A 20,980-nucleotide genomic window follows, 5' to 3' on the forward strand; every position below is an offset into this window, starting at 1 on the left:
AACCAGAGGGAACACGCATAACTGCCCTTTTGAAACAGTGGACACCTCAACCATGCTTTATACTAAGAGACGGTAGTGACAGGTGTGCGCTGCATGCGTTGGCATTGACAACATTGTGCCAGAAACATGGCGCTGAACCTATAGGCCATCGGCGTTCGTTGTGTTCATCGGCCTTGGAGTTGACCATGTTTTACACTCCGTCATTTTGAGGAAAGAAAGTGCGCATAATGGCTCCCTGGATCAGTGGACGCCTGAATCGTGCTTATAGGTACATGGGGTGATGGGAGAGAGATGTGAGCTGCCGGCCTTAACATCAACATCATCATAAAAACTTTATTTTAAGCAGAGGAGTTTCGGGCTCACAGACCCCTGGGCCCCCGTACGGTCCCATTGCAGTCAAATGTTCATGTTCCTACGGACCATGACGTCGGCAGCCCGGCTGGTTGCGATGGCCTGTTTGGCCGGGTCCGCGGAGCGCAGCAGGGTCTCCCATGCTGGTGAGGTGATCCAGGCCCCGCCGGGCAGAGGAAGAGGATGTGGGAAAGGGTAGCGGAGGGATGCTGGCAGAGGGTACAGGAAGGGCTAGTGAAGTGATATCGGGATTGCAGATAGAGGGACGGGAGGGTGCGCGTCTGGAGGCGTCGCCAGAGAATCTGGTGGTAGGTGTCTAGGGAGGGGTGGGGTGGGGGGTACAGCAGGCACGCGGCCCGAAAGGCCTGCGTCAGATCGCTGAAGGAGTGCATGCGATCCCGCGTGAATCCCAGGTCGGAGGCCGACGGCGCCCGGTTTAGGTTTTGAGCGCGGAGCGATCGGACGCGTGGTGCATCGGCTCCGTCGATTTCTCGGCTGGAACCGTGGCAAACTGATGTAACGCCTATCAAACCTGTGCGACTGCAACCGTGAAGTCAGCAGGAACCTGGAGAACCCGATCACACCCAGGTACGCCGAATTTTTGGCCATTTCGAGCAACCCTCCGCATCACCACGTAGCGGTAGAGCCAAGCCTAACGGCTCCGGCTCCTCCGCCGCTGGCTGCGGAGACGCCTGCAGGCCAACCTCTCAACATGGCTCTGCTTGAACAACGCGGATACGACCCCACGACTCTGTCGTGGTCATCTGTCCCTGTAAGCCAGCCAGAGGACGGCCCATCCACCATTTCGGCGCAGCAAGCTGCCTTTTTCCAAGTCGTTGAGAGCCGGCGCCGCCGCCGGCAGAACGCACGAGGAGCGGCAATGCCCAAGACTCCTCTCAACAATTCAACAACGGGAGACGCTCGCGATCCGTCTTCTACACCTCCACAGAAGACTTCTCCACCAGTCTCGAAGTGGATTCCCAAGCCAACGGTCAGGATAAACACTGACGACTACGTGGTCGTGCTGCGGCCACGCAGTACGGTCTCCCTCAAGACGGCCTTCCAGCAAGGTGAGCTCGGCGCTGCCATTTCGCAACTCATCGGTAGGCAGCACATGAACACCATCACCATTTCAGCAAATTGGGAACAAAATATCATCGTCTGTGGCACGCACAACCCAGAGGTGGTTAAAAAGCTGCTCACGGACCTTCAACTCAACACCAGCAGAGGATCGCTCGCATTTCACGGCCACCTCAAGCTCACCGGTGATGTGTGTCGCGGTGTGATATCTGTTCACAACTTAGAAACCAGTGAGTCACTAAAACGTAATGTGCAGTGGCGCGGTGGTGAACTTGTTCATGTGCGCAAGCTGGGACAATCAAACGTAGCTGTGCTGACTTTCGAGGGACGCACCGTTCCGCGTTACGTCCACTATAACGCAGAACTAACTCCCGTCAAGGAGTACAAAAAAACAGTGCCAGCGTGCTACCGTTGCGGCACACTGGGGCACCGGGTGGACAACTGTCCCACCCCGGTCAAGAACAGATGCGGCATTTGTGGCGAAAACGTGGGGCTTGGTACTGAGGGGATGGCCCCCCACGTCTGCAATCCTATGTGCTTAATCTGCGGGGGCCCGCACCTCACCAGCTCCCGCGAATGCACCGCCAAATTCATTAAGTTGCCGCAGCCAGGGACCAGGACGCCATCCAAGGGAACCAATGCCGGCGCTACACGGGGAGGGCGGCAGAAAAACAACCAGAAGACGCCACGGCGTGGCGTGATGCCTCCCCTTGGCAAGACAGCAACGGTAACGCCACCACCCGGAGCAGCGGAGTTCCCAGCTCTCAGCGCTTCATCTGGCGGCGCCGCCTGCAACCAACCCAAGGTAGGCAGCTGGGCGAGGGTCGCCTCCTCTCCTCCCTCCTCCCCCACCAGCACCGCCGTGACGCAGGAACTCAAGCGCGAGCTCGCCCTCTTGCGAGCTCAAAATGAAAAACTAGCCAGCGAGCTTAACTCGCTCAAATCCCAATTCCCGCGTCGAGCGACGAGGCAGAAAACATAACAGACAGGGAGATCCCTCCTCCTGTGGAGAGTAGCGCCGCGGCCATGGAGACCCGGGTGACCGCAATTGAAACACAATTGGCTGACCTCCCCAAAATTATCCATGATACCATCGCGCGTCAGGTGGAGAGTGCCATCGCACAGGTGACACAAGCCGTAACGCACATTATCCAAAAATGGATAAAAAACAATCCGCGCGTCCTTAAACGCGTAGGACCCATCAGGGACGCTAACCGCCCCTCAAAATTCAATAGAGCTATTCCCGATGAGTTTGACTTCTCGGAAGACTCCTGCACGTCTGCGCCGGGCACTAGCGGACTGGGGAACAACGTGACCCCACCCTCCGCCTCCGACCATGGCCCCCAACCCTAAGTCGCGAGCAAGAACAACTCAGCCGCTTACACTAACGCAGTGGAACTGCTGGGGTCTCAAGAACCACAAGAAGCGGACTCATCTCCGCCTCTTACTTGAGAACCTTGAGTTCCTCGTCGCCGTGGATGCCCTTCAGGAACCCGGCGCCGGTACCAAACTCACAAACTACACTACATTTCAACACAACCCGCCGACATGTAACTTGTTCACAAGCGATACACTGCGCAGGAGGTCACACTTCCCACAACACCATCTTTCCCATACACGATGGTTTCAGTGCTGCCCCTAAAGCGGTCTGACCCACCTGTACACATTCTAAATATTTACTGCCCACCGAAACTTAAGAACGTCACGTTGAATGAAATTTTCACTCAAGCTATGCAGGTGGCGGGTAGGGATCCCCTCCTAATCGTCGCCGATTTCAACGCCCCGAGCAGGCTATGGGGATACTCCCGGGAGTACAGGCGTGGGAGGAAGCTTGCGGAACTTCTTTCCACACTTGGACTCACCCTGCACACTGACCCCTCCAACCCAACACGTGTCGGCAATTCCATTCAACGAGATACTTGCCCGGACCTCACATTTACACGCAACATACGCCATGCCGACTGGCTGAATACAGAGGACACTCTAGGTAGTGATCACTGTATAATCAACACAACCATTTACATGCGTCCCTTGAAACGCCCACTAAAACAAGCTCGTATCCCTGACTGGACGACTTTCCGCACCTCTCTACCTATCGTAGACCCCCTCCAGTCGGGATACGACGCCTGGTCCAGATCGCTCACGTCTACACTCACAACACGAAAAGCAGATACAGCTCACAGAAACACAAACAGACGTGGACAACCACCTTCTCCACCTTTGGGAGGCCCGTCGCAGCCTCACGAAGCGATGGAAGAAACAGAAACATAACAGACGCCTAAAGAACCGCATCCTTGAACTCACACAACAGGCAGCGGAATATGCTACTCAGCTAGCCGACACTAACTGGGTGGACCGGTGCAACGCGGCTGCTCGCCAGATGTCTGGCCGCAACACGTGGCGCCTGTTCCGCGCTCTCATCGATCCAATACAAACACGCACGGAAACCCAACGCCAATTACATAGGGCCTTGCACAACTTTACAGGAACGACAAAACAGCTAGCGCACACGCTCAGGGATCGATACCTGTGCACCACTAAGGACCCCCGGCAGGCGGCGTACTCGTATGCAGGCGAAGAGAACACGGAGCTGGACAAGCCTTTCCAACTCCACGACCTCCGGGCAGCCTTAAGCAAAATGAAGCGGGGCACTGCACCCGGGCGCGACAAGGTTACGGTCAAGCTCTTGGCCAACCTTCCCGACGCAGCCTACGCCGCGCTCCCCAAATACATCAATAGCATTTGGGACGGAGAGACTCCTCTCCCTCTCGATTGGAAATCGGCTCTCGTGACCTTTATTCCGAAGGCCGGAAAACCTATTGATGTGGAGAACCTTCGCCCCATCTCCCTCACGTCTTGTGTCGGCAAGCTGATGGAGACGATGGTGCGCGACAGACTCTCCGATTTTCTCGAAACAGCACACTTTCGCAGACACCATGTTCGGTTTTCGCCCTCACAAGTCAGCACAGGATATACTTCTGCAGCTTCACCACGACATCTTAGATCCTGTCGAATGTCCCCACAACGACAAGGTGGTCCTGGCCTTGGATCTTAAAGGCGCATTCGACAACGTCAAACACGAAGTAATCCTGGACCACCTCAGTAACACCAACTGTGGCCACAAAACATTCAACTACTAAAACAATTTCTTACAGACCGTCAAGCCTACATACGCATACAAGATGCGGAACACGGGCCATACACCATCGGCTCGAGGGGAACACCTCAGGGCGCGGTCCTGTCTCCCCTCCTCTTCAATTTGGTAATGCTTCATCTTCCCTCCAAATTGTCTTCTTTGTCCGGAATACATCACGCTCTTTATGCGGATGACATTACAATCTGGGCCACGCAAGGTAACCTGGGCCACATGGAATCCTGCCTGCAAGCAGCGGCGACCCTACTCGACGACTACGCGGCCTACTGCGGACTCCAGTGCGCCCCATCTAAATCAGAATTTGTGCACATACGTCCCTCCCCTCGGGACACGACTCCGCTTTGCATCAGTCTCCCCTCGGGACCGATCCGGGAGTCCAAGGAGATCCGCGTCCTTGGTCTCTTCATACACCATCAACGCAGGGTCGACACTACCCTAGCCAAACTTCGCACAGTGGGAGATCAGGTGGGCCGCATGGACCCCCGGGTCTCCAACAAGCGGGGCGGATTACGAAGCAAGGATGCACTGCGGCTTGCCCATGCATTCGTGACGAGTAGAATCCTCTACTCAACCCCCTACTTGCACCTGCGCAAACATGATGATGACCAACTGGAGGTCATCCACCGGAAAGTCATCAAGCGGGCTCTCGACCTCCCGGTCACCACGTCCAACCAGCGACTTCTGGCCTTGGGCGTGGTAAACACATTCCGGGAGCTTCGAGAAGCCCATTTAGTCAACCAATACACGCGTCTTGCACAGACCACGTCCGGTCGCAGCCTCTTGGACCGGCTACACATCAAACATGACTACCATATTGAGGAAAGGGAGAGAGTGCCAGAACCCTGGAGACGCGCCCTCCGGGTACGACCCCTTCCGCGCAACATGTCCAGAGAAGACCATAGCGGTCGTCGCCAGGCGCGCGCGGAAGCGTTGGCGCGATACTATGGTAACCAACAACATGTGTATTACGTGGACGTTGCCGGCCCACACCACGGGGTGTGGTACACGGCCGCAGTCGTACACAACACAAACACAGTAAACGGGCTCACTTTCAAAGCCTACAGCGCAACACACGCGGAGGAGATTGCCATTGCTCTGGCTATCACTACTCCCAAGTCGAAACACATCATAACCGACTCGCGAGGGGCCTGTCGGAATTATGAGTTGGGCTGGGCTCCCCCGCTTGCCTGGCGCATATTGGAATATAGCTGCCAATGCGAAGATCCAACTCCACGCAACCTGATTTGGGCCCCCGGTCACCAGGGCCTACAGGGAAACGAACAGGCCGATCAGGCCGCCCGCGCACTCTCTCCCCGGGCTATCTCCCTGTCCTTGGAAGCCTACTCCCAATCAGACAATCTGGCCCTTACATTCAAACACAACACCGATTACTACAAGGAGGAGCACCGGCACTACCCGGCCCCTTGTAAGGGACTGGATCGCGCTGACGAGCGCCTCCTCATCAAAATTCTTACTAACACTTTACTGTGCCCGGCGGTACTTAAACATTTCAGCGAATCCTTTGATGGCACGTGCCAGTTCTGTGGGGAGGTGGCTGACACCTTCCACATGGTTTGGGCGTGTCAATCCAACCCATCTATCCCCCCCAACCCCAACCTCACCAGAGAGGAGTGGGAGGCGGTCCTGCTCGGCTGTCAGGACCTAAAGACCCAAAAGGCCTTGGTTCACCGGACGCGGGCGGCGTTGCTTGCCAATGGGGCCCCGGAATAGGGGCTCCACCTAGTATTGTTAGGGGAAAGGGCCAATAGGGCCTACCCCGATCACCTCTCTGTAAATATTGTTACGGTGCATAGTTGCTAGGCAAAGACGACGTTGTTTTGGGACGTTCGGCAGTGGACGACGACGAGGACGTGGCAGTTTGTGCTGGAGTGATTTAGCTCGGTGTGGTTTCTGACTGTGGCCTGTCCCGTCTGCCGCTGGGCTAACCCCCCGTAATATTTGGTGGAGGTGCGGGGTATCACACCGGGACCCTGCCCTGGACCTCCGCAGCGGTCGTCAGCTTCGAGCCATCACTATGCCGTCCAACCAACCTCCGGCCGCAGCATCACCACCAGCGCCGACCGTTGTCGTGGCGCAGCCTCGCGACCCGGGCACCTTTTGTGGCACCGATGACGTCGATGTCGAGGATTGGCTCGCCATGTATGAGCGAGTCAGCAAGCACAACCGCTGGGACGCGACGCTCATGCTTGCTAATGTTATTTTCTACCTGGCGGGCACGGCGCGCGTCTGGTTTGAGACGCATGAGGAAGACCTCACCTCTTGGGACAACTGCAAAGAAAAGCTCAGAGACTTATTTGGCAAACCAATTGGACGCAAGCTGGGTGCTAAAAAAGACCTTGCTTCTCGAGCACAGTCGTCTACTGAGTCGTCATACCTCTCATACATCCAGGCCGTCCTCGCTCTGTGCCGAAAAGTAGACAGCGCCATGCCAGAGACCGACAAGGTGGGCCACATCCTGAAGGGGATTGCTGATGATGCATTCAACCTTCTTCTTTGTAAAGATTGTGCAACGGTTGACTCCGTCCTCCAGGTATGCCGGCAATTCGAGCAGGCAAAACATCGCCGTATTGCTTCTCGTTTTGATCGCCTTCCGAACACCGCGGCGACATCCTCCTGCGAAGACCTGCCAACACTGCGACAACCATCCCATCCTGCCAATTTAACTAGAATCGTCCGCAGAGAACTGGAAGCTATGACTCCCGTCACCTTCGCCCCTCAAGCGGCCGACTCTACGATTGCGCTGATCGAGGCCGTCGTTCGCCAGGAGTTTGCGAACGTGGGCCTCAATTCTGGCCTGCCGTCTGCGTCGCCCTGTTTGCCAAACACCGCTCCACTGGTTGCTGCTGCTTCACCGACTCCGACCGTACTACCACGTTACCGCTACCGGAATCCTGCGGATTGGCGCACCCCGGACGACCGCCCAATCTGCTTCACCTGTTCGCGTGTTGGCCACATTTCCCGTCACTGCCGCAGCCGTTGGTTTTCACCACCTCACCTTCGTTCCACTTACGATCGTCGTGCGGACTACGGACCTAGTTCCAATTATGATCGCCGTGCCGGCTTCGAACCACGCCAGACGTCTTCCCGTGCTGAGTCTCCGCACGCTTTCGACACTTCGACTCCGCGAAGGTCCAGCCGCTCGCCTTCTCCTCAGATCCGCCGCTCCCGTTCTCCGCAATTTCGACGCCCGTACACTCCACCCTTACCTGGCTCTCACTCGGAAAACTAACCAATGCAGCTCCCGGAGGTGATGCTGCATTGATGACCCGGCCCGCAAATCCTCTCCTGACCCTCGCTCCTCGCCGCAACCTTCTCGATATCTGCGTGGACGGTGCACCAGTTACCGCTCTTATTGACACTGGCGCCCAAATATCTGTCCTGAGCTCCTCGTTTCGCCGTCGTCTGAAGAAGGTTGTGACACCTGCCGTTTCCTCAACCGTTCGCGTCGCCGACGGAAGTGCTGCTGCCGTTGTTGGACTGTGCACTGCGCGTGTTTCCATTGCTGGTCGTACAACCCCTGTCGCGTTCACTGTCCTCGACCATTGCCCCCACGATGTGATCCTCGGCATCGACTTTTTAACGACGCACGCGGCTCTAATTGATTGCGCCACTGGCCTTCTTCGTTTAGACTTGCCGCTCTGCTCCGAAAGCGCCGATACCAAGCCGCCTCGCTTACGTGCCGCTGAATTTACTCGCTTGCCGCGTGACGCTGCAGTCTATGTCCCTATGTCCCCGTTACCCGCCGTTCCTGATGGTGTCTACGTCACGTACCCAATCAAGGACGTTGTCCTCCAGCGTAACGTCATCCTTCCACACACAGTCCTGACCGTCACCGGCAACCGCACCTACCTTCCGATTCTGAACTTCAGTCTCTCCCCCCAAGTTTTACCCTGTGGCATCGCACTCGCTGAACTGATTCCATTGGCCGAATGTACAGTTTCTGCTCTAACAGCTGAGCCTAACGCTGGTCTCCATGCCCTTCCCCGCTCGGCCGCTTCACGCCCGGACCCTACTTTTGCAATGATCGCGGCGGATTTGCCACCTGACCACGCTAACGCCCTCAGCGCCCTTTTAGCTTCCTACAGTGATGTCTTCGATTTCGGGAATCGTCCTCTTGGCCAAACTTCTGTCGTGACCCATCGCATCAATACGGGCGATGCCAGCCCGATACACAGAAGGCCCTATCGTGTCTCTCTTCCTGAGCGCCATGTCATCCAAACAGAGGTGGACAAGATGCTGGCGAACAACATTATCGAGCCTTCTAGCAGCCCTTGGGCATCCCCTGTGGTGTTGGTCAAAAAGAAAGATGGCAGCTGGCGCTTCTGTGTCGACTATCGTCATCTTAATCAAGTAACGAAGAAAGACGTCTATCCTCTTCCGAGAATTGATGACGCCCTCGACTGTCTACATGGTGCCAGCTACTTTTCTTCTATCGATCTCCGTTCAGGCTACTGGCAAATCGATGTTGACGAACGGGATCGTGAGAAGGCTGCCTTTATTACCCCCGATGACCTGTACCAATTCAAAGTTATGCCTTTCGGTCTCTGCAACGCTCCTGCCACCTTCGAGCGCATGATGGACTCGCTTCTGCGTGGCTTAAAATGGACAACGTGCTTGTGTTACCTAGATGACGTTGTCGTTTTCTCCTCAACGTTCGAAAGCCACATACGCCGTCTTGCTACTATCCTTGCGGTCTTCCGTCGCGCTGGTCTCCAACTGAACTCCAAGAAGTGCACCTTTGGCCAGCGCCAAATTAAGGTCATCGGCCACTTGGTTGATGCGTCTGGTGTGAAGCCCGACCCTGACAAAGTTCGTGCCGTTCGTGAGTTCCCCACTCCCCGTTCCTCGAGCGATGTGCGCAGTTTCCTCGGGCTCTGCTCGTATTTTCGCCGGTTTATCCCGAACTTCGCCGACACGGCCCGTCCCCTTACCACCCTCCTGAAGAAGGATGTCCCTTTCTCCTGGGGCCTTGACCAAGCTCGCTCCTTCACGGCACTTGTTGCGGCCCTCACTGCTCCACCTGTGCTGGCCCATTTCGACCCATCTGCGCCAACGGAACTTCGCACAGACGCCAGTGGGCATGGTATTGGCGCCATTCTTGCGCAGCGCCAACACGAGCACTTTCGTGTGATTGCTTACGCCAGCCGCCTGCTCTCTCCTTCCGAACGTAACTACTCCATTACGGAGCGGGAGTGCCTTGCTCTTGTTTGGGCGTTAACAAAATTCCCCTTATTTGTTTGGAAGGCCCTTCTTCGTAGTTACGGATCACCATGCTTTGTGTTGGGTGTCCTCCCTTAAAGACCCTACAGGCCGTTTGGGTCGCTGGGCCTTGCGTTTGCAAGAATACACATTTAGTGTTGTCTACAAGTCCGGCCAGCTGCACCAAGATGCTGACTGTCTGTCCTGCCATCCTGTCGATCCCCCTGATTCCCACACCCGTGATACCGACGACTGTGTACTGTCCATATCAGACTTTCTCAACATTGGGGACGAGCAGTGCCGTGATCCATCTCTGCGCCTCATAGTCGACCGCCTCCGCAGCGACCCTTCCGATCCTGCTCTACGAATGTTCGTGCTGCATCACGATATTTTGTACCGGCGCAATATGCACCCAGATGGCGCCGACCTCTTGCTCGTCGTCCCGACCCATCTCCGCTCCACAGTACTTGCTCAACTTCATGACGCTCCTACTGCAGGGCATCTAGGCGTGTCACGCACGTACGACAGCGTGCGCAGGCGGTTCTTCTGGCCTGGCCTTTACCGCTCTGTCCGCGGTTATGTTGCTGCTTGTGATCAATGCCAGCGCCGGAAAACGCCCCCACTTCCACCCAGTGGCCAGCTTCAGCCCATCGACATCCCGACTGACCCATTTTTCCGTGTTGGTCTCGACCTGCTTGGTCCTTTTCCCCCATCAACATCCAGGAACAAGTGGATTGCCGTTGCGACCGACTACACTACCCGGTACGCTATCACGCGCGCTATCCCTACCAGCTGTGCCTCCGATGTCGCCGACTTTCTTCTCCATGACGTCGTCCTACTTCATGGCGCTCCTCGTCAACTGCTTACGGATCGCGGCCCCTGCTTTCTTTCTAAAGTGGTCCACGACCTTCTGCGCTCCTGCTCTACCCGCCAGAAGTTCACGACGGCCTACCATCCTCAGACCAACGGCCTTACTGAGCGTCTTAACCGCACCCTGACGGACATGCTGTCTATGTCTCAGATGACCATCGTGACTGGGACGTCAGTTTACCTTTCGTGACGTTCGCCTACAATTCCACGCGCCATGATACCACCGGCTACTCCCCCTTCTACCTGCTCTTTGGCCGCGACCCGTTGCTACCCTTCGACAGCCTCCTGCCTCACGACCCTTGTACCAGCAGTTACGCTTGTGACGCCATTGTCCGAGCTGACGCCGCCCGCCAAATCGCTCGAGATCGCCTCGACTCTTCACAACACGCTCAAAAACGACGGTACGATCTTCATCACCGTGACGCCCATTACCCTCCCGACTCCCTCGTACTCCTCTGGCTCCCTGCGCGTCGTGTGGGCCTGTGTGAGAAGTTGCTGCCTCGTTACGTGGGTCCTTACAGCGTCTTGCGGCAACTGAGCAGTGTGACCTACGAGATCGCGCCCCTGCAACCCCACACTCCTCGTGCGGCCCCCTCCACACAGCTCGTACACGTCGCCCGTCCTAAGCCCTACCATCCAAACCAACCATCTTAGGACGCCCAGGGACTGTGCTTCCTTCTGCCCGGCTGAGGAGGGGGGGGGGGTAGTGTTACGGTGCATAGTTGCTAGGCAAAGACGACGTTGTTTTGGGACGTTCGGCAATGGACGACGACGAGGACGTGGCAGTTCGTGCTGGAGTGATTTAGCTCGGTGTGGTTTCTGACTGTGGCCTGTCCCGTCTGCCGTTGGGCTAACCCCCCGTAATAATATTTGTTGCACTATAAATGTTTTTCACCACCACCACCACCACCACCGCCCGGTTTAGATTGGATTGGATTGGAGCAAACTTTATTTGTGCCCGCAGTTGGGCGCTCGCGCGCCCCGACGAGGGCCTACGTCGTCTACGAGGCTGTCGTTACTCGGCGCGGGTCTCCGCTCGCGTTGCCGGCTCGCTGGGTCCCTGCCTTTCGAGCGCCCCGAGGACCTGCTGGACGGCCCATAGCTGTTGGTCATGGTCTTTGCTCTTCGCGGCTGCCTCCAGCCGCGGCGGGATTGTTTCTGATCTTGCATCCTGTGGATTTCTGATGCAGTCCCACAAGATGTGCGTGTGATCTGCCGGCTCCCTCCGGCAGACTCTACACGTATCGGTCGGCTAGGTCTCGGGGTACATGCGATGCATCAGTCCCGGGCTCGGTAGCGATCCGGTCTGGAGCTGTCTCAGTAGTACCGCCTCCGCTCGACTCAGCCTCGGGTGCGGGGGTGAGAGAGTCCTGCGAGCCAGGCGGTAGGCCTTCGTGATTTCGCTGTAGTCGGTCATGCGGTCCTTGGCTCCGAACCACGTCGGACGGTGTGTTGCCGGGGCGCGGTTGGTTAGCGCTCGCGCCACTGCGTGTGCCGTCTCATTGTGGTTCGCACTGCGTTCCGACGCGTCGCCCGCGTGCGCCGGAAACCACTTGATTCTTACTCTTCTGTCTTGCAGTTTAGTCGCTCGTAGTACGCGCTCGGCCGCCCTGCAGACTTGGCCTTTGGCGAAGTTTCGCACCGCCTGTCTCGAGTCACTCAGCACCGTGTAGCAGTCTGCGTCGGCGATGGCCAGGCCGATGGCCACCTCCTCCGCTTGTTCCGCTCCGGCGCTTCTTACGCTCGCTGCCGTCCTCGTGGCGCCGGTCGGCGCCTCTATGACGACCGCTGCGAAGGCTTTCCGTTGGTTTTCGGCCGCGTCCACGTACCGCGCGTGCTCGTCGTTGGCGTGCAGGTCGATGAGAGCCTTGGACCTCGCCACTCTTCTTCCCTTGTTATACTCGGGGTTCATGTTCTTGGGTAGGGGGTCGATTCTGGTCTGGCGTCGGACCTCTTCGGGGACGGGGAGCTTCGTCTCCGCCTCTTTCGAGTGTCCTATTCCCAGGTCGTCCAGTATCTTTCTCCCGGCTTCGGTCGTGGACAGCCGCTCCAGTTGAGAGGTCCGTTGCGCTTCGGCTATTTCTTCGAGCGTGTTGTGCATCCCGAGTTGTAAGAGGCGGGTCGTGCTCGTGGACTCGAACAGGCCCAGCGCCGCCTTGTACGCTCTCCTGATGATTACATTAATTTTGTTGCGTTCGTGTTGCAGCCATCTGTGGTAGGCTGCAACGTACGCAACGTGGCTGATGATGAAGGATTGGACGATCCTGATTAGGCTCTCCTCTCTCCTGCCAGCCTTCCGGGAAGTGACTCTTTTGAGGAGTCGCATAGCGTTGGCCGCTTTTGCCGTGAGACGGGCGCTGGTTTCGCCGTTTTTTCCATGCTTTTCGATGACCATGCCTAGGATCCTGATTTTGCTGACCTCGGGGATCACGTTGCCGGATTTGGTTACGATTCTGATTTTTTCGCATTCGCGTTGTCTGGTCTTGCATCTGGCATTGTTGGTAGGTGGGAGTATGAGGAGCTCCGATTTGCTCGGCGAACATCTCAAGCCGGTGCCTTCCAGGTGGTCTTCTATCGCGTCGACGGCGGCTTGCAGAGCGCCCTCGATGTGGGCGTCGCTGCCGCCGGTCACCCACAGTGTGATATCGTCCGCGTAGATGGTGTGCCTGACGTCTTCCATGTCCGCGAGCTTCTCGGCCACTCCGATCATTACCAGGTTGAACAGCATCGACGAAATGACCTTCTTCTCTTGCGTTTGTAGGTCGCCTGCTCGTAGCTCGGCGGTCCTGTCCGTGAGGAAGTCCTTGATGTAGTTTATTTATTTATTTTATTTACAGAATACCTGCGTCGCCTCGAAGGCATTATCGCAGGGGAGACAGTTTCAAAACAACGTATTCATTTTCACACAAAAAGGAACAAGAACATTAAGCGAAGTTAACATCAAAGTAAAACAAAACAATAAGTGAACATTATTAAAGGTAACAGAAATATTGAACAATAGTAGGAAAGGATTAGATTGTCAGGAATACAGTCGACAGTAAAAATCGCGATTATCAAAGACTGACACACACTCTTCCGGCAGCAAGTTCCAGTCTTTCACAGTTTGTGGAAAGAATGATTTAGAAAAACTGTTTGTGTTAGTATTGTATTCGCGCACCTTCTTGGAGTGGTCGTGCCGAGTCGAGACGTAAGTTGGTTCCAAAAGGTAGTTACGGCTATCAATTCCTGTTTGATTATAGAAGATGCGGTGGAAGAATTTAAGTCTCAAATTTTTTCTTCTGATGTTTAACGGTTCCCAGCCCAGCAGTGATTTTATCTCAGTGATACTTTGGAAGGGGTTATAATCATTGGATACGAAGCGTGCAGCCTGATTTTGGAGTTTTTCTATTGCTTCAATCAAGTATGCCTGATATGGGTCCCAAATAATGGAGGCATAATCGAGGATAGATCTGACGTGCAAGAAATAAAGTGTTTCTTTAACATCTTTTGATGCCGATTTCAAATTTCTACGAATAAAGTACAACATTTTACTTGCCTTAGATATTGACTGCTGTATGTGTGTGTTCCATTTAAGAGTCTGCATAAAATAAACACCAAGGTACTTGCACTCTGAGACGCTTTTTATGGTTATGTTTTCAACAAGGAAGTTCGAACTTTTTATTTGAAAAATGGACGTGATTACATTTTCTAATATTCAGATTCATTTTCCAACGCTGACACCAATTTACTATTTTATCAAGGTCGTTCTGCAGGATAGATACATCTGATGGTGAATTTATTTCCCTGTAAACAACGCAGTCATCCGCAAATAGTTTTATCTTTAAGGAACGAAACAGCGCAACTAAAACGAAGGACCAAGAAAAAGAGAGACACGAACACGCGCTGACTTACAACTGACTGTTTTAAGTCAGTTGTAAGTCAGCGCGTGTTCGTGTCTCTCTTTTTCTTGGTCCTTCGTTTTAGTGGCGCTGTTTCGTTCCTTAAAGATGCAATACCAACTCGCCCACTATGCTATGTTGCTAATAGTTTTATGGAAGACTGTATGCCATCTACAATGTCATTGATATATATCAGGAATAAGAGTGGCCCCTGGACACTGCCCTGGGGCACTCCTGAAGATACGGTTATGTATGATGAGCTACAGCCATTCAGAACAACACACTGTTTACGATTGTTTAAGTAATTACATATCCAGTTATAGGTTTTATTGTGTATGTTCAAAGAGTTTAACTTGATACTTAACAAGGGGTGCGAATCTGTGTCAAACGCTTTCTGGAAATCTAGGAATAATGCGTCTACATGTTTATTCTTGTCGAGGGAGTTACCTACAAAGTGCTGAAATTCGACTAATTGTGTGTTGCATGAGTGCCCATCACGAAAACCATGCTGTGAAGCAGTAAAAAAGTTAATGGATTCGAGGTATTTAAATAATTGACTGTACAATATATGCTCAAAAATTTTACAGGAAACTGAAGTGAAAGATATAGGCCTATAATTTTCCACCAGTTTCTTGTCTCCAGATTTGAAGATCGGATTGACAGCCGCGACTTTCCAGTCCTGTGGAACCAACCGGGCCTCGAGCGAGGCTCTAAATATGATACAGAGATACTGTGCAATTATGCCGTGACATTTCTTTAGAATGCAGGGTGGGATTCTATCGGGACCCATAGATTTAGAGGGGTCCAGTTCTTGTAAAATATAGTCAATACCATGTACATCGATGTTTATTTCAGGCATGCAGTGATCAGAGGCACAGTTAGGAGGAAGTGATGCGGTTGTGGCAGGCATCAGTCCCTCAGAAAACACCGATTTAAAGTACTGATTAAAGACTGAGCTCCATGTACGCGAAAAAGTAAGCGACGCGACGAGGCGGCGCGGCGACGACGGCTGGCTGTCGCTCCTTCGCCCACCGGCCATGCTCCATGCATAGCGACAACGCGAACGCGAAACGGAGACGACAATCAGTGTTGCTGGCATAATACACCGCAAAGCTGTTTGCGTTTATAACAAGAGTCACATTATTTGCAAGAATTAAAATTTTGGGCAGAACAATGTCAAATAAAACGTGTTTACAGCTTTGTCATTGTATGTCATTTTATGTTATTGTCACGGGCGCCGCCATGTTGCCTGAACGTGGGGCGCACACCTGTTTGAACCTCGCGCGCTTTCTGACCTCAAACGACGCATACTCGCTAAGCCTAGCAGCACAGTAAACACAAGCAATCTGAAAATCTGGGGTGTTTTATCGCTAAAATTTTGTGCTTGACGCAAGTTCAGAGAAAGCGAAAGCTTCGTGAGCATTTAGTTTGCCGTGAACGTGGGGCACAACGTAGCGACAACGACGAATCGGTGGTGAAGCAAGATTCCCGGCCAGAGCCAGCGCCATCTTTGCCAGAGCCGGCAAGAGGCTCGGTAGTGACGTACGCTGCCAGGTTAGCTGCTATTGGCTAATCGCGTTGGCAACTTCCGGGTGACGAGCGAAATTTTCTGTGAGTGCAGATCCGAGCGACACGACAAGCGACACGGGTATTTCGCTTCGCTCGACGGTGCCGCTCGTCGCTTGCCGCTGTCGCGTTCGCGTGAGTTTTCGCGTACATGGAGTTCAGCCTTAAACATTTCAGCCTTTTCAGCGTCTGTCTTTATAGTGGTATCATTCGATATTAGTGCGGGAATGGAAGTGTCATCGGTTCTACTTGTCTTTACATATTTCCAGAAGGCTTTGCGGTTTTGTTTCAGATCTGTGTTTAACCGGGCAAAAAATAAGCGCTTCGCATTCTTGATACCTAGTTTTACCATCCGGTTCGCATACTTTAAATGTTGGCGGCTGAGGGAAGTATTACATTTAGAGCACTTTTTGTACGCACTTCTAGCTTTCCGTATTAACCTACGTACATCCGAATTAAACCATGGTTTATGTTTTTTCCTTAGCCGCAGGAATTTTTTAGGGACATATTTCTCTAGGAGTTCCAATACTCTCATGCGAAACGCGGACCGTAAATGCTCAGCGTCGCTACTTTCTGAGAGACGCTGAAAGATTGGCAAGTACGATACTAATTCTCCCTGGATGGCGTCAAAATTACCTTTCTCGTATATAAATACCTGCCGTGGGGGTTGCAGACGAGTCGGTACAACTGAAATGTTTAAGTTCGTTATCGCCGCATCATGATCACTGAGGCCAGGTTGCGTAGACAAATTGGTCACAACGTTGGGGTCGTTACAAAGTACTAGATCTAATGTAGCCTGTTGTCTAGTAGGAACTAAAACATATTGGGTTAAATTATTCAATGTAATCAGGTCACGAAAAGTTGTATTAATTCGTGCTTTATTAGTTATTGCACCTTTGGAAGTCCATGTTATCTCCGGGAGATTAAAATCGCCGCCCAGAAAAACGGTATCAGATAGCACAGATAAAATGTCAGCAGGATTATGAATTGGAGTTTCATTATTATCGGGTGGACGGTAGAAGGATCCAAATACTAGTCTATTTCCCTTTGGGAGGCTCACTCGACACCAAACGGATTCCGCAGCACTGTGAAATTGAAGTTCCTCGCTAGGCAGGTCGTTTGATATTAAAATAAATACGCCTCCGCCATGCCGATGTCTATCTTTACGGTAGACAGTAAACCCCGGTGGGAATACTTCGCTATTCATAATATTATTTTCTAACCAGGACTCAGTGCCTAGTACAACGTGCGGCTGCACTGTTGCTACCATAGAGGAAAAAGCGTCCGTCTTATTTTTGATGCTTCTACAGTTTACCAAGAGCACCGAAAATTCTTTCGGTTCAGCCACGTCAATGATGTGGCTTTGATGTGTGTTATCTGCATGTCATTCCCCGTTTGAATGCGCACGCGCTCTCAATAAAGCAGGTTGCCTCGTGTCGAAGTCTCATATATATGTGTCGCCATTTATAACTGCCTTATCATATTTTAGTTGTACACGGATTTCCTTTCTATCTCGTTTTTCTTTTGTATAGTTCCAGAGAAGACGCCGTTTTCCTGGACAGTGCGACTAAAGTCTTCCGAGACACTAAAAGCGGTGCCTTTAAATTTGCGCGCATTTTGTAGTACACTATCCCGTGCTTTCCAGCTTGCAAAGTTCGCTATGATCGGCCGGTTTTTCCCCTCCCGGTATGCTCCCACCCGGTGCGCCCTTTCGATAGGTATGTTATCAAGTTCTAGGTTGTCTTGGCAGACGCCTTTGACTAGTTCTTCGGATTTTTGCCACGTTTCCTTCGGCTCGTTGTCGCTGATTCCAATAAAAACCAGATTTAGTCTCCGGCTCCTGTTTTCGAGATCGTCCAGTCTAGCTTCAAGCTTCCGTTCTGATTCTTCGACTAGCGTAATACGGTTCTCAATTGCAGTAGACTTCGCAATCACGCTGTCAATCTTCTTTTCGAGTTCTAATTGGTTAGTTTCGATGGTTGTTAGCTTTGTCAGAACGGTTGCCTGGTCTGCTTTAAGCTGAGTGAGTACCTGTGCGATCTGCTCAAGCTGTTCCGCTTCGGCTTTTGTCATGGGACCGGGGTTTAGCTCCACATCCCCACACAGAAGCAACAGCTCGCGCAAAAAGAGATATGAGTCAAAAGCCAAGCATTCCAGCCCAGACAATATACGAGCACCAGAGCAAATAACCCAGTGGCACAATAAACGCTTGTTCAGGGGACACGACACTCTTACAAGTAAAACGTTATTCGACCGGTAACAAAGCGAAGATTTCATGTAACCAACCTGATACATAGAGCGAGGTGAGTACAGGCCGTGAAGAGTGCCGTGTCCCAGTTGTTGCTGGCAAGACGAGCCGCTTTTATGGCTGCAGTAGGGCGGGAGCGGAAGCGTTCCGCGATGCTTTGCCACGTATCCATCGGTGATCAGAGGCAGATTGTCCGGAACCATGCATTGCTGAGAAGGATGACGGAATGAATTCCGCGATAAGCGATCCAGCTTCTGCCATGGCTTGACGTCCCAGACAGGCGCAGCCGCGACGAGGTTCGCCGTGACCGCAAGGAATCCGAGCAGCACCTGATACATAGAGCGAGGTGAGTACAGGCCTTGAAGAGTGCCGTGTCCCAGTTGTTGCTGGAAAGACGAGCCGCTTTTATGGCTGCAGTAGGGCGGGAGCGGAAGCGTTCCGCGATGCTTTGCCACGTATCCATCGGTGATCAGAGGCAGATTGTCCGGAACCATGCATTGCTGAGAAGGATGACGGAATGAATTCCGCGATAAGCGATCCAGCTTCTGCCATGGCTTGACGTCCCAGACAGGCGCAGCCGCGACGAGGTTCGCCGTGACCGCAAGGAATCCGAGCAGCACCTGATACATAGAGCGAGGTGAGTACAGGCCGTGAAGAGTGCCGTGAAGAGGATCTTTCGCCCATGTTGAGCTTAGAGACTTGGGACAGAATCGCCGAGTGTTTAACACTATCAAAGGCGCTCTTTAGGTCGAGACCCAGGATTGCTTTGTTGTCGCGGGCGCTGCCGCCATTGTCTATGATTTGGTATTTGAGCTGCAGCATCGCGTCCTGCGTGCTAAGGGGCTGTCTGAAGCCGATCACCGTGGCCGGATACAGCCCTTCTCGCTCCAGGTAGTCTTGCCACCTGTTGAGCAGGACGTGCTCCAGCACCTTGCCCACGCAGGACGTGAGCGAGATGGGCCGAAGGTTGTCCGTGTCCGGTGGCTTCCCCGGCTTGGGTATTAGGATAGTCTTGGCTGCCTTCCACTGCTTTGGTAGCGCGGCCGCTCTCCAGCACTTGTTGAAGTATTTTGCGAGGTTCTCAATCGAGCCGTCGTTGAGGTTCTTGAGCGCCTTGTTCGTGACGAGGTCCGGGCCAGCTGCCGACCGGCTGTTGAGGGCGTGCAGGGCCGCGCGGACCTCCTCGACGTCGATGTCACGATCGAGCTTCGCTTTGGGTAGGCCGCCGTACGGCGCGTGTTGTTCGGTGGGTGTAGTGGGCAGGTATTTGTCATTGATGCGCCTGGTGACTTCATCGGCGCCGTGTACCGAGACCGCCCGATGTATGAGCTTGGCGAGTCGGTCCCTTTGGTGCGACTTGGTCTTGGTTTCGTCGAGCAAGTGCTGCAGCAGGTTCCACGTCTTCCCGCTATGCATCTGCCCGTCTGCCGCGTTGCAGATCTCGATCCACTGTTGCGTGCATAGAGCGCGGCAGTGCTCCTCGATCGCTCGGTTGACCTCCACCACCTTCTTTCTGAGTCTGCGGTTGAGCCGTTGGTTCTTCCAGCGACTGAGTATTGACTGCTTGGCTTCGATAAGATGCGCTAGCCGGATGTCTACTTTATCAATCGCAGCGTCCGTTTCAATTTCTTTGGTCGCGTCGCGTACGCTCTTGGTGATTTCGGCCGTCCACGTCTCTATGTCTTCGATCTCGCCGTCAGCGTCTGTCTTCTGGCTTCTGGCGTCTCGGAAGGCATCCCAGTCTACCCATCTGTGTGTTTTGATGCTGGTGTCGTTGTGTTCCGGTATGCTGATTTCCACGATGGTGTGGTCGCTGCCGAGGTCGGTTCCCGTGTTTCGCCAGGTGATCGCGCCCCGGACGTCGTTCTTGACGAACGTGAGATCCGGAGTGGTGTCCCGGGACACAGTTACCGACTCTCGTCGGATGCGCCGGGTCCGTGATGAGGGTGAAGTCGAGTTCCATGGCGTCTTGGTACAGGTCGCGGCCCTTTGCTGTGTACTTGTTGTAGCCCCAGGCTGGGTTCATGGCGTTGAAGTCGCCGCAGACGATTAGCGTGTTGCGGCCTGCCGCGGTGCTGGCTCTGTGTAGTATTGTTTTGAATCTCTGTTTTCTCTGCGATGGGTTGCTGTATATGTTGAGCAGAAGAATGCTTCCTTTTCTCTTCTTGCCCGGGATGATTTCGGTGAGTGTGTGCTCGATCTTGATATTGCTTTGCAGCTCGTGCTCAACGAACGTGAGTCCCTTCCTGACCAGGGTGCACAGGCCTCTCCCGTCGGTCTGGCCCTTGTGCACTCTGTAGCCGGGCAGGGACGGTGCGTCGGTGAGTGTTTCTTGTAATAGGATCACGTCTGGTTTGCGCGCGGCATGTGCGATGTGCTGATGGATGACTGCCTTCTTCCTTGCGAGGCCGCGACAGTTCCACTGCCACGCTGTTACGGCTGCTGCTGCTGCTGTTGCGTTGGCAGCCATGGTTGCGTTGGTGTGTACGCGGTTCCCTGGTTGGGTGGATGTTGCGCGAAGAGGGGCGCAAACGTCGGGTGGCTCACTATCGGCTGTAGGGTCCTTTCGATGTAGGCGAATCTGTTCGTGTTCTCGGCTTGGTAGGTCTCCAT

At 53.8% G+C, this 20,980-nt stretch overlaps 3 protein-coding genes across 4 annotated transcripts in view; 2 read left to right on the forward strand and 1 right to left on the reverse strand.

Annotated features, from left to right (window-relative positions):
* The window catches only part of LOC149324973 (uncharacterized), a 117,294-nt gene extending 98,755 nt beyond the window's left edge, over nt 1-18,539 (reverse strand). Inside the window, exons 1-2 of one of the 2 annotated variants that reach the window (XM_089562719.1) lie at nt 18,406-18,539; nt 587-13,461 (exon numbers count right to left, since the gene is read on the reverse strand). In XM_089562719.1, the coding sequence (XP_089418845.1) occupies nt 11,928-13,461; nt 18,406-18,539 (1,668 nt within the window). In that variant the 3' untranslated portion in view covers nt 587-11,927. Of the gene's footprint in view, nt 1-586; nt 13,462-18,405 lie in introns of those variants that run through there. The other variant, XR_016286070.1, reaches the window with a different exon arrangement.
* LOC149324975 (uncharacterized) lies at nt 1,064-6,411 on the forward strand. Its single transcript, XM_089562726.1, has 2 exons — nt 1,064-2,236; nt 6,211-6,411. The coding sequence occupies exons 1-2, from the start codon at nt 1,064-1,066 to the stop codon at nt 6,352-6,354; spliced, it is 1,317 nt and encodes a 438-aa protein (XP_089418852.1). The 3' UTR covers nt 6,355-6,411.
* LOC149324976 (uncharacterized) lies at nt 6,509-8,500 on the forward strand. The gene has a single exon (XM_089562725.1). The coding sequence runs from the start codon at nt 6,621-6,623 to the stop codon at nt 7,833-7,835; it is 1,215 nt and encodes a 404-aa protein (XP_089418851.1). The 5' UTR covers nt 6,509-6,620; the 3' UTR covers nt 7,836-8,500.
* Nucleotides 18,540-20,980: the final 2,441 nt, after the last annotated feature.

Source organism: Amblyomma mixtum, chromosome 10, assembly GCF_055824585.1.
Source record: "Amblyomma mixtum isolate Tamu chromosome 10, ASM5582458v1, whole genome shotgun sequence".
Classification (NCBI taxonomy): Eukaryota; Metazoa; Arthropoda; class Arachnida; order Ixodida; family Ixodidae; genus Amblyomma; species Amblyomma mixtum.

What these genes read in the sequence shown, in the direction of transcription:
- LOC149324975 (XM_089562726.1), top strand. Translation starts at nt 1,064, where the DNA reads ATGGCTCTGCTTGAACAACGCGGATACGACCCCACGACTCTGTCGTGG. An exon ending in CCGCCTGCAACCAACCCAAG is followed by an intron (nt 2,237 to 6,210) that starts GTAGGCAGCTGG and finishes CAACCTCACCAG; the next exon opens with AGAGGAGTGGGAGGCGGTCC.
- LOC149324976 (XM_089562725.1), top strand. Translation starts at nt 6,621, where the DNA reads ATGCCGTCCAACCAACCTCCGGCCGCAGCATCACCACCAGCGCCGACC.